The sequence below is a fragment of the Arachis duranensis genome, chromosome 4 (genome assembly GCF_000817695.3).
Source record: "Arachis duranensis cultivar V14167 chromosome 4, aradu.V14167.gnm2.J7QH, whole genome shotgun sequence".
NCBI lineage: Eukaryota > Viridiplantae > Streptophyta > Magnoliopsida > Fabales > Fabaceae > Arachis > Arachis duranensis.
This window is the reverse complement of record NC_029775.3, coordinates 23544501-23558088: the sequence shown is the minus strand read 5'-3', so window position 1 is coordinate 23558088 and position 13588 is coordinate 23544501. Positions and strand designations below refer to the sequence as shown.

The window sequence follows — 13588 nt, the reverse complement described above, 5'->3', positions numbered from 1 at the left end:
AAATAATATTAGGGAGATAATAAAAAATTAATCCAAAGGTCAAAATTTATCTATTTTAATGTTTAATAAATACTAAACAGAATAATTTAGACTATTTGAATTGATTTTTTATTGTCTCTAAGTTCCATGTGATTAACTAATAATAGAAGATTAGCCAGTTTTATGCTGCTAACTATCTACACTCTGATTTATGAAACTTTAACTTACAACATTTAAAAAAGGTAATTGAAATTATAAGAAATAACATAATGAAAAAAAAATTGAAAATTAATATTGCACAACTAACATTATAGTCAATATTTAACGTAAAAAAGTATCTAAAATTAAATTAAAAAAATCCAAAATTCAAATTTAAATAAATTCATTTTTAATAGATTTTATATTGATTTTGTTTGACAATTAACTATAGTGTTAGCTGAAATTAACCGTTATAATATTAGTTCTCTAGTATTATTTCACCATAATTGAGTTATTTAGTAAATTTTTAGAGTTAAAAAATATTAAGTTATCTAAAATAATTGATAAAAAAATGGATTTTGGCATCATAACCAAATAACGATTTTATATTTAAAAAGGACTCTAACCAAATAATTGTTAAAAGTGCGATAATATGCTTAAGAAAAGGAAAAAAAGTGTATCGATAAAAAAAAGCTATTTATATAGTATAAATATGTATAGTTTAACTCATTTTAAATGTGTATTCTACTCTAATAGTTAATTTTAGCAATTGATTTTAGTGTACACTTAGTATAGTTTATTTATAAATACTATAAATATTATATCCCGTATATATTTAAGGTGGATACTCTCGTGATGACATCTTCACATAAAAATCATATTGTGGATAATTAGATAAGTTGATATTTTTGACTAAATATATTTAATTAATCATCTAAAAATTCACAATGTTATCTTCGTATAAAAATGTCATTATGTGAGTATTCTCTTATATTTAAAGTGTAAACTGATTCATACTCTATTGTTGAATTTGTTTTGACCCGAGTTAGGCATGCATCGATAATCAATAATCAAATTACGTCACTCATAAAATTTAGAGATTGAAATTCTTCAGGGATATACTTCGAAAAATGCGTACCCCTTTTAAAGGTAGCATTAAAAGGAGATTGGAATGCAGCTAAGCACATGATAGAGCAAGATGATAGACTGCTAAGAGCAGCCATAGTAAAGAGGAGTGGGAAAACACTACTTCAAGTTGCAGCAGGATCAAACCATGTTCACTTTGTCCAAGAGCTTCTAAAAAAACTTGATCCACATGATCTCGAACTGAAAGATAAGAACAAGAACAACGCCTTTTGCTCCGCGGCCGCATCCGGGAACATGAAGATCGCTGATATGATGATCAAGAAAAATGGTGAACTACCAAAGAAAAGGGGTGGTGTAGGGATGACTCCTCTTTACTTGGCTGCATTACAGGGGAAAAATGGTATGACAAGGCATCTGTTTCCCATGACTAGTGACATATTAGATGAAGAAGACAAGAGGTTTATCTTCTTCCTTCTTCTCCAGAATGGTTTGTATGGTGAGTACATTACCATAACTCAATGTGTTTTTATATTTCAGTATATATTTTATACGAATTACCATATACGAGTAACTAATTTGTATACACCTAGTATGGTTGTTAAAACATATTTCAATATGTACATTGTTTATTAAACAGCAATCTAAATTTTGGACAATAAATGTGCAGATTTGGCTTTACAAATGTTGGAAGAAAATGAAGGGCTAGCATCAGCTCAGAATGATGAGAATGAGACGGGTTTGCATATCTTGGCTCGAAAGCCTGCTGATTTTACCCATCAAAGTCCATGGAATCTTAGAAACCTGGTCATGGGATCAAGTAAGTAAAATGAAAAACTATAGCTGCCTCAAAAAACATTTCTTTCATTTCTTTCAAAAATTTATGCTGATGAGAAGAGGCAATATAAATAGTTATATTTCTAATACTAATAATAAGTATGTTTGATATAGGTGTGACTCCATTGATCAAACTTGTTAGGAAACTTTGGAACATACTTGTCATGAATCACACAGAGACAAAGGTATGGGAATTGATAAGTCTTCCAACACAAATAACATTCGATGCCACAAAACTAGGAAATTTTAAGTTTGTTGCGGAGCTTATGAGAGCAGATCCTGATTTGATGTGGGAAGTGGATGCTGAAAATCGAAGCATAATCCACATTGCTGTTCTGCATCGCAATTCGAGTATATTCAATCTTATACATGAAATAGGTGCCACCAAAGATTTGATTGTTACTTTTGAAGACCATGAAAAGAACAATATGTTGCATCATGCTGCAAAATTAGCACCTTCAGCTCAGCTCAAACGAATTTCTGGACCGGCTCTTCAAATGACACATGAACTACTATGGTTCCAGGTATGCAATATATTCAGATTTTTTTTCTTTCAATTTTTGGGGAAATTTTAAGTTTGAAGGCATTGTAGTCTAGATTAACTTGATTTTGGTTGTAGCATGTAATAAAAAATGAACGAATAAAAGTTAGAATTGATTTTCAAAGAATTTTGAATAAATTTATTTCTAATAACATTTTGAAAGTTTCTGGAATTATTCTTTTCAGTTTGATTCCTTATCGTTTTCGGCAAAATTTTTAATATGTGTTGAATAAATAAATCTCCAACAAATAAAGACAATTTAATAAAAAAATATTTATACAAAACAAATTAATTCATCTTAAGAAATAAAAACTTAAGAAGGTCTAATTTGTCTTAAAGATTTCTCTACTAATAAAAATTTGTTATAAATTAAAATATCCAATCTAATATTTTTTAAAAAATTTGAATTTTTACTTGTCAAAATAAAAACTCAAACTAAATGAGGTGGAAAGTGTTGTGTCAATAAATGTTTTAGGAGCACATTTTAAAGATATATAAATGGAATATTTGAATAGAAAATTTAAATTAAATATAAGATTTAGTATGGGAAGTGGATGACAAAATCCTTAAAATAATTTCTCTTAATTTAACGATGTTAAAGTTAGTAGATTAGGTTAAACTTTATTTGATGCAATAAGTTCCTTAAATTTTCCAATACTGCTTTAGTAACCATTAAACAGAACAATTGGTGATTTCTGATCAGCATCACCACTTAATTATGCAACATTAATTCATGGAGTGAAAGTAGTACATGCATTAATATCAAGTATATTATATTTTGATTTTTGGTAATGTTGGAGAGATAAAAAAGACAGTTAAAATTGGCTTTATTTAGTATTCATTAATTGTTGTAACAATTAAAGAATACTAAATAAAATAAGTTATGGTTGCTTTTGGTTAATTTTTTTTAGTTATCAAACATTTTGGTTTGATTTTTGATGTTCTAGGAAGTGGAGAAAATAATGTTACCATCATACAAAGAGTTGAAAAATTGCGATGGCAAAACACCCCATGCATTATTCACTGAGGAGCACAAAGACTTATTAACAGAGGCAGCATCATGGACCAAGAACACAGCCAAAAACTGCATGCTTGTTTCAACACTCATTGCCACGGGAGTCTTCGCTGCAACCTTCAACCTCCCCGGTGGCCGCAACAGCACCACGGGAACCCCAACCTATTTAACGCAACCATTGTTCCTTACATTCGCCATCTCCGACGCAATCGCTCTTATATCATCTTCAGCTTCAATACTAATGTTCTTGTCCATTCTCGACTCAAGTTATGCAGAGGATAACTACTTCAGATCATTGCCTTTCAAGCTTCTATTTGGGTTGATTGCTCAATTCGTTTCCATCACAAGCATGATGATAGCGTTTGGTGTTTCTTTTTTCATCACATATTACCACGGTTCAAATTGGGTTCCAATTTTCATTTCCGTTCTTGCTTTTCTGCCAATACCGTTTTTCACATTGATTCTGCTTCCACTATCGACAGATATTATCCATTCATCTTATTTTTGTTTGACATTGTTTCGGCCAAGAAAACGATTGCTTTGCTGAAAATTAGAAGGCATGGTAAATTTACATTTTTTTTGACCCAATGTAAATTGAATGATGGTATAGTAAGTATAACATGTTTAGTGCCCCCAATTCAATTAGTAGAATAGTGTGATGGTATAGTAAGTATAACATGTTTAGTGCCCCCAATTCAATTAGTAGAATAGTGTGTTAGTGTGTTACAAGTGGAACAGTGGTATAGACTATAGATATAAGAAATTTGTATTAGGCCAATTTAAATAAACAACTTAATTAAGTTACTTTTGAAAAAATAATTTAAACAATAAATACTTACATTAAAAGTAACTTATAAATAAGTTATTTTGTATTTGGTTTTTTAGTTCTAAAAATACTTATTTTAAGAGAAAAGTGAAAAAAAAAACTTTTTATTACGAGAGAAGTCATTTTTTTTTAACTTTTCCTTAAACACTAAAATAGCTTTTTAGAAAATTACAATTTTATTTTAAAAATTGTACCAGACATTAATACTACACATTTTCATAAGTTAAAAATAAAAAAAAAAATCACTTATAAACCTAGGCAAACGACTCTTAGTACTTTAGTTGCGTAGGGTTATGTTTAAAGTAAAATTCAAAATTTTTCGCTTCTCAGACTACGCTTTGGTTTGGTTAATTCTTCTCTACTCTTCTTTGACATAACAAACTAACTGCACTGTCAAAAAAAAATAAAAGTATATAAATTTTTTAAAATTATTTTTAATATTTAATTTGATTTAATTTAATTATGTCCTTAACGTTTAAAATAAATTTTAATTTTCTCTTAGTTGTTAAATTTTTTACCGTCAAAAGTTAGTCAATTTTTTTTTTTAATTTTACCTCCAATCCAACCACCTTTCAACCCTAATTCATAATCCAAACCCTCGTCTAAAGGTGAATACGGGTCGGGTTGGTTTAGGTTTAAGAAAAAATTAGAACCGAACCAATTGAATTGTAATTGGTTTGGGTTGGTTCGGATTTATGTTTTTTTATGTGTGTATCCGAACCAAATCAAACTGATTAAAAACAGGTTGGTTCGGTTCGAGTAATTAGGTATCCGATAAAACAGAAATTCATTAAAAAAAATAAAAAAACAAAATTTTTATCTTACAAATTCTGTAAGTACAATAAATATGTAACATTAATAGAAATAATCTAAACATGTTAAATACTAAATACATTAAAAACTAAACACATTAAAATTTAAACATATTAAATACTAAAGACCTTGAAATCCAAACATATTAAAAGGCATATATATTTTAAATTATTATTGTTTTATTTAATTAATATATAGTCTGATCTACGGGTTGGTTCGGGTTTCGCACTCCAGAACCATTACCCGAACCAATTACTAGAGAGAATCATTGCTTTAGTTCGATTCGGGTTTGGATAGGAATACCCGCGACCCATGCTCACCCCTCTCATCCACCGCTGCATTGCTAATTTGCCATCACCATTCACTCCTCTACCATCACCACTAGCCACCACCGTTATCATCATCACTAAAATTAGTAGGCTGCAGAATATTTGTGAAAAACAAAAGGCCCACTACCCCCTCCAATTCCAATTCCTTTGTTAGTCAGGGAACATCACCACCATTAACACAATCTTTCTTGTCCAAAAAACAACACCTGGATTCCGATGTTCTAAATAGAACCGTGCTTTTGTGTGAATTGAAACGGTGGAATAATCATCTGATGAAGCCATCATGGATATATATTAATAATTACTTTGGAAGATAGCATAATAATGAAACACAACTTTATTTTGATAATTTTACTTTGTTTGGTGAATATATTATTAGGATTTCATTCCCATGAAAATATATTGAGGTATTTGACTTTTTTGATTAACTGGATTTGGTAGATTTTAGGCTGAAATGGTTATTCTCTCTGGTCTATATTCTTAGCAAAGGAACCAGATTGAGTCAAGACCAACTTTAATTAGAGACAGAACACATGCACACACATTTAGATGTGCAATATGTTTGATTCATTAGACAGTTATTTGTTAGTTTAGTAGTAAAAGCTATTTGAGTCATAAGGTGGCTGTTGGTGTTAGTTTGGATTTGGAGCCGTTTTAGAATTGTGCATCCCGATTTAGAATAATTTTATCCCAAAAAGTTCCCCAAATACAAAGGCAGTTCATTTTCCAGTCACAAACTCAGTGCCTCAACTGTTATACTGCAGTGTGCATTATCTAAGCCACTGTAGATTTGGTTTGTTACAACCCACCTAGCTGCATAGAATAATGTGTCGATTATTGACCCTCAAATCTGGCTTATACAAACAACAAATAAATAACCTCAATTTTATAAACAACACATAATTTATCTTGATAATCAACACAAGATCTGAAAATGTAGGCCGAAAAACATTTGACCATATATATGCTAAAGTAAATAGACAAAACTGTATCACTCCATAAGGAGAACGATCAGGACCTTCTTCTGGCTGGGGCAAATTTTGAAAGACACACGACACCTAAACTTAGACACAATGAGGTACTTCGATTAACTACAGCTCTAATAATGCGGTTGAAGCTTTACAAGGAGAGGAAGGCAAAGAAAGATTTGAATAGACAAATTGACTTATAATTACTCTTCAAACTCTTACTTTCACCACTTTCCCTTTAAAACCCCATCTCACAAACACACCTAAGAGAATGAACACATAAGGGCATATTTGGTTTGTGCTTTCATTCAGTGTTCTCTGTTTTCATAATTTTGTAAAAACAAGAGTGAATATTGTGTTCATTTTCATGATATACTTTTTCTTTTGCAAATTCCTAAAAAAAGATAACATTATCACCAAGCAAACCCTAACTTTATGGAGTTAAGGAAGTGGGGAAGAGAAGATGACAAGACTTCATCCGCCAATATGTATCATAGGCCTATTTACTGTCTTTGCAAGGTCAAACATTCCAGCATGCGAAGCTTTCTTCCTCTTCACCTACACCAAAGAGAAGGCCAGAATACTCGAACATTATAGTAGAAGAACCTTCCATATGACATAGCTTAAACAAGGAGTATATAACTGACTATGTTGCTACACAACAATATAAAAAAGCAATAACAGATTTTATGATGCCGAATTCAACAAACTACATTGAAACTAAAAGCAAATGTAATTCCACCATATTGGATGAGAGTAAATCCTGATAGATAAATTAAATTTCTAAATTATCATGATGAAAGTTTGAATCCAAGCAATAATCAAAAAGTGCATACCACTGCTGCTATTATCTCCCTAAGCTCATCATCCTCTGCACCATGTCGCAAGGGATCCCTTAAGCTAACCTACAAGAGGACAAGGCGGTATTAAAATATCACAAAAATCTCTTGCTTAAAGTTACACACAACACATTAAATATCCAATCCAATATATATTTAATGGCCGATTTCTACTGTCCAGTGTCCATATCACTGCATAAATAGGTTTGGCCTGAACAGATAAAATCAACAGTCACAGTGTGCCTTGTCAAGTTCACATGATCCAATATTTTCGTGAGATGCACTTTGCTTTCATGGCACAGTTTAGAAGAATATCCGTAAGCTGAGTCTAAGGTATAGTCCTTGATGAACTTAGGAGTAGATGGTTCATATGATTATGCATCTAAGAAATTATTAGAAAGGAAAAGAAGAAAATGGGCATTCAATCTGAAAAATGTGAAACATAATTTTTCATATCTAAGGTAAAATAAGGCCATCGAATTGCGTAACGGACCTTCCACCAAACAAGTCAAACAATGAATATACTCTACTCATCAATGGTGACCAAAAAACTCACACCACTTAACAAAATATGCTACCTAACATCATGCATAATTCTAAACATCGTTCAAAAGCACACATTATATGTTATACCACATGAATAACTAGAATTTAATAGGAAAAGCAACAAGCATTGCTTAATCTAATAATTATGCATTCTAGAGTTGAAGATAGCGAGGACAACCAGTGGTCCAATAGTGTACAAGTAGAGACTCAAAATGAGAATTAATTCATCTTCATGAAGCACAAGGAAAGGATTAAACAAGCTCTCATCTAACTTTCCCAGATTACGAACAAACTTCAAATTTTAGTGAATAAATCCATTTTCTGCAAGGTAGTATAGACCTCTTACTTTCTAATATGAATTATTGAAAGTTATGTTAGCCACTCTATTAGGAATCTTCCCCAAAATTGAGAACAAACCATATCAAGAATTCAGGACTGAGAGTAGAAATCACAGGCTCAATCATTAATGTTATAGTATATGTTGCTGCCTATTCTTTCTCCCATTGTTCTGTAAAGCCATTGATCACTTGTAGAAAGCAACTTACGGAACACAGCACAATAATGGCAAAAGATTTGCATTAACATTACTCCAAATTTTATCCACCAAAAGCATTTGTGTATTTTGAATACCAACTCTAAATCCAGGCCCTTTCCTCACATTACCTAATGATCTCATTCAATACCCACTTCACTTTAAGAAACCTATAAAATCCTCATCAATGATAACATTGTAGATTCACTAGAAACATTAAATATTCCACATATATCTAGCATCACACAGATACTCTTCAAATTGCAATTAACAATTATTGGTGACATGCAGAACAAAATGAATTTCCACTGTAGATTATATGACTTACCTCTGAAGGACCAAATAGACACACTTTGAAGTTTCCATCTGCTAGTATTCGCAATCTATTGCAACCAGCACAAAAATGCTCCGTCATTGATGTGATAAATGAAACTCTACCTTGATGTCCATCTATTGTGAAATTCTTGGCTGTATCTGTTGGGTGATCCTGAAGTCTCTTTATGGAAGGAACATGTTTTATCTGTTTAATAAAAATGGTGACGAAGGGTCTCAACTAGAAAAAAAAAACACAAAAAAAAAAATCCAAGTGAGGTCTCCTGCAGAGTTGTACCTTACCACTCTATCCATCATTTCTGAGTAGGGTACAAGCTTCTTGAAATTCCAAACATTTCCATCAAATGGCATGAATTCTATAAAACGAACATTAATAGGCTTTTCTCTTGTCAGATCAACAAAGTCACATATTTCATCATCATTAAATCCACGCATTACAACACAATTGACCTGAAGCAACAAACATAAAGGACACCTTAAAACGCATCAATCAGGTTACCTTTGAAATTTAACATGGCTATTAAGTCTCACACAAGAATAATCCAACATAGAAATATGTACAAAAACTATAAATCAGTGAAGAATTTCACACTTTGGCAAGGGAAGCTAATAACATGGGAGGTGTTCAAAAAGTGAAGAAACAAGACCAGAACCAGCAAATACCTTAACAGGATTATAACCAAGGTCCACAGCAGCATTAATTGAATTCATTACTTTTCATGCCCTTTCTGTCTTGTCATAAACTCAAACTTTGCAGGTACCAATGTGTCCAAACTAATGTTCACAGAAGTAAGGCCACATCCTTTCAGCCTTGGAAGTTTTCTTGCTAGGGTGATACCATTTGTAGTCATGGTCAATGTCTCCAGTCCCTTCAATTTTGACAACCCCATGCATATATCTTCAATATCCTTTCTTACAGTTGGTTCCCCACCAGTCAACCGTATTTTATTTACCCCGGAACTTACAAAGAGATTTGCCAGTCGCAAAATCTCAGCATTTGTCAAAAGCTGAGCGTTAGGAGTTAGCTCCACGCCGTCTGCTGGCATACAATACTGACACCGTAAATTGCATCGTTCTGTTAACGATATTCTCAAGTAAGTGTGCAACCGTCCAAATGAATCTACTAGCATATCAGAAACAGAGTTATCCTTTGGCTGATTGTCAAGCGATGTAGCGCACGATGTTTCATAAGTTCTTGTGGAATATTCATTCAAGTTGCCACTGAAATTGACTTGACCATTGGTACTTCTGCTGGCACAATGAGACCCCGCCTCACAATTCACCTGCTTTAGAAAATTTGCAGATTATCCAACCACAATCTCATAAAACAAAGACTTAGATATATCATCACCACCACACTCCGGATTAATACAACATGGAATAAGAAGAATCTAATTATTAATTAGAATACTTAGACAAAATCCAAGGACAAAAAATAACAATTTTTATTAAGATGCAAATGGTTATCAATATTTACAACTCACAGCACAAAATTCCTATCAAGCGGGATTGGATAGAGAAGATTTATGCAACAATCTTACCATCGCTTCGAGAATCGAAATTCGGCCCATAACAAGGGAACAAACTAAATGACTGACTGTGTTTTTTACCATAGAACTTAAGAGATTCTTGCAACTTTATTATCAAATTTACGAGTCATTGACAAGGACAACATAGATATGATAACTATGTTGCTAGCGTATGTAAGAACCCAAGAATCCATTTTCCTAATCCATTAGAAAATTAAAGTAGACCTTGATGATCAATGCATTTGCATGACCAAAGCTAAATAAATTGACAGAGTAAGTTACATATATAGTAAACGAGAGAAAGAGCAATACCAATAAGGACTTGGATTGTCCGAAGCCAAAACGCCAACCAGGGAATTTTGATAAGGAGTGTCTCATTATTGATGCAATCATCAATTAATAATAACAATAATAATAAAAACCAGTCACCAGAGAGATGATAAAGCCAAGGTTCTGAGAACTGAACCGGTCATCGAACCGTTCTAATTACTGGTTCATTGGTTTATTGGTCCAACTGATCTAACCGTAATTCAACCGAAAAAACCGTTTTAGAATAAAATAATAAATAAATTATAAATATACATACTAAAATATAATTATAGTCTAACATAAATCTTAAAATATCTTCCAAATTTAAAACACTACATGAAATGTCATAAATCAAAACTATATGATCTTATCAAAATACAAACTTAAGTTTTTTTTTAAACAATTCACAACCCTAATTCTCTATGATTTCTTTTGGAAAAATAAAATCCCATCCAAGAAGGAAACCATAGCTGTAAGTAATTGAGAATATTTGTCAAACTCAGCACCAAGACATAGAACAACTATACATATAGAACAGTACCAAACAATCTAATTCTCAATTCCATGAATCATAAACAAAAGGATGTCTAAAATATCTATAAAATCAATCAAATTCAGCATTAAAAAATTATCAAAAATCAAATTTTGCAGTTAAACAGAATAAAGTAAAGATGGGATTTATACTCAAATTTTCCTTAATCTTAAACCATGTCTTAGCACATACTTTGTGAGCAGCAACAAAATCATCTTTACAAGCACAACCTAATTCAATTGGAACACCAAACTCAGAACTATCACTCTCCAAACCTATGTGACAAATTCTACAATCCCTCTCCACTTTGTGATTAGTATTATTATCAAGGTTCTGAAAACCGGACTGGCCATCGAACCGTTTTTGTTACTGGTTCACTGGTTTAGTGGTTCAATCGGTCTAACCGTAGTTCAACCAAAAAAATCGTTTTACAATAAAATAATAAATAAATTATAAATATACATCCTAAGATTATAATTATAGCTTTTGGTGAAGATTTTCCTACCAATCTGGTTCAGCCAACAAACACCAAACTAATAAGATGTAAAACTGATTTCACTCCAAAATGGCTTCTTCTAAACTAACATCAAGTACCAAATCCTGCAACAAATAATTGCCTTTCTGGAGAGAAAGAACGAGCAAAGGTTACACTGCAAAAACATAGAGAGTATCGAAGAGTAGTAAAGGAGCAAAAAGACAAGACAATGAAGGAAAAGACGGTGATCAAACTCAAAAAACATCAAAACACAGTTGAGATCATGAGAAATAGTTCTTCTAGCGGTGGTAATCTCACTGTACGTGTTGCTTCGTGAAGAAGATTGCCACGTCATCTTCAATCTTGAGCCATTTGATTAAAGCATATTGCAGAATGCTGATTGAAGTAGCAGCAGCATGTTTAGACAGTATTATGCAGAATGCAGATTGAAATAGTAACTGCATATTAGTATTCAGGATATTTAATAGTTGAGGTAATTTAATGAGGGTTACTGATTTTAGTGGTAGCTACACACTTATATAGGCAGCAATAGCATGGCAGAACAACTATCCTATATAAAAATCACAATTCCAGCACGCTTGCAACAGATTCAAAGATCTCAAGCTCTATAACTATTCTGAACTAACAAATTTTTCAGCTGAACATATATACTGAAGGAGAGTAAACCAACTTAGCTGCAATATCTCCAAGATAAAATGCTACTGACCACACAGTTGTAAGAACAATTTCTTTTTTGGTATTGTAATAATCAATTAATCAATTAATAATCATTCTAATCGATAATCAATTAATTTAGCAGAACAATCATCCTAATCAATAATCAATTAACATTCAATTTAAGCACGATTAAGTCACAAAACACAAAACAACAGCACATCACTATATATAAAAATTACAAAACACAAAACAGCAACACATCAAAACAGCCATAGCTAATCAATTAATCATTCAATCTAAGCACAATTTTAAGTCAGTCACAATCTAAGCACAATCGAGTCACGACATAAAACAGAAGATAACACACAATTTTAATGAAGATTAACAAGATTGACTAGTGAACTAAATCAACTAAATCAGCACAATTTTAACAAAGATTAACCAGCAAAATAAATCAACTAATTATTTAATGAATCAATCCAAAACAAGAAGAAGAACAAGCATTAGCAGTGAGTAGAGAAGCCATTGCCTTCTTCGATTTGAGCAATCTGGGCAGAGTATGAGAGAAAATGGTTAAGCACGATGGACGACGGCGACTAGGCAACAAGCACGATGATGGACGGCAGCAGAAGCGCGGATGAGCAAAGGTAAACCAGACGGCGAACGCTAAGCTCGACGAAGAAGCTGCGATTGGAGTGAATAGGGATTGGAGAGCTCAAGAACGATGACGGCGCGACGGATGGCGACACTGTCTCCCTCCTTACCGCGGCGGTGGAGGCTACTGTAAGCTAGGGTTTCTTTTTGGGAGAAGAGAGCTTCGTTTGAGAGAGTGAAAGTTGAGACGAGTTGGAGTAAAGAGGAGTTGGAGAGCTCAAGAACGACGACGGCAGTGTCTCCCTCCTTGCTCGTGTTCACTAATTCTCGTGTTTTTATCGAAAATTCAGCAAGATGAGCTGTTGTTTCTTCTTTATTTTTTTCTATTTTTTAGCAGTGATCATGATGAATTCTTGTCCTCTTATGTGTCTAGAAAGCCTCTCTTAAATCCCATATAGAGCATGCCTAAGGAGTTAGAGAAATTCGAGCTAAAAGTGATTGAACTTTAGCGTTTTTGTGACACTTTTTGGCCAAAAACAAAAATGCACCACCACCAACTATTCCTTTGTGTGCACGTTTTCTAATGTATGAAAGGTCTAAGAACTGAATTAAATAAGAGGCAAGGGTTAGGATTAGTTAGAATATGTTTGTGCTTGTTTCGGTGTTCATATGAACCATTTTGTGGTGAATTTGTGCTTGTTTTGCAAATCTGAAAATTCTATGAGCTATTACTATTTTGACTTGCTAAATATATGTAATATGCAATATATTTGCCTCTGGATTTTGTGTGGTAACAGCTGAAAATATGAATGCGCTTGGGGTTTAAGTTTCAAGCCTTAAAAGTTACTAAA

At 32.6% G+C, this 13588-nt stretch overlaps 2 protein-coding genes across 2 annotated transcripts in view; one reads left to right on the top strand and one right to left on the bottom strand.

The window, feature by feature from the left end:
* The window catches only part of LOC107483777 (ankyrin repeat-containing protein ITN1), a 7288-nt gene extending 3217 nt beyond the window's left edge, over positions 1–4071 (top strand). Inside the window, exons 4-7 of the mRNA XM_016104395.3 lie at positions 1073–1540; positions 1712–1861; positions 1993–2402; positions 3367–4071. Of these exons, the coding sequence (XP_015959881.1) occupies positions 1073–1540; positions 1712–1861; positions 1993–2402; positions 3367–3981 (1643 nt within the window). The 3' untranslated portion in view covers positions 3982–4071. The remainder of the gene's footprint in view (positions 1–1072; positions 1541–1711; positions 1862–1992; positions 2403–3366) is intronic.
* Positions 4072–6329: 2258 nt separating this feature from the next.
* Positions 6330–12858, bottom strand: LOC107483769 (GTP 3',8-cyclase, mitochondrial-like). Its single transcript, XM_052260990.1, is given in 7 exon segments — positions 6330–6928; positions 7207–7275; positions 8616–8807; positions 8903–9070; positions 9284–9339; positions 9342–9903; positions 12673–12858. Coding segments are annotated over 6 exon segments (978 nt in total). The 5' UTR covers positions 9751–9903; positions 12673–12858; the 3' UTR covers positions 6330–6844.
* Between the last annotated feature and the right edge of the window lie 730 nt (positions 12859–13588).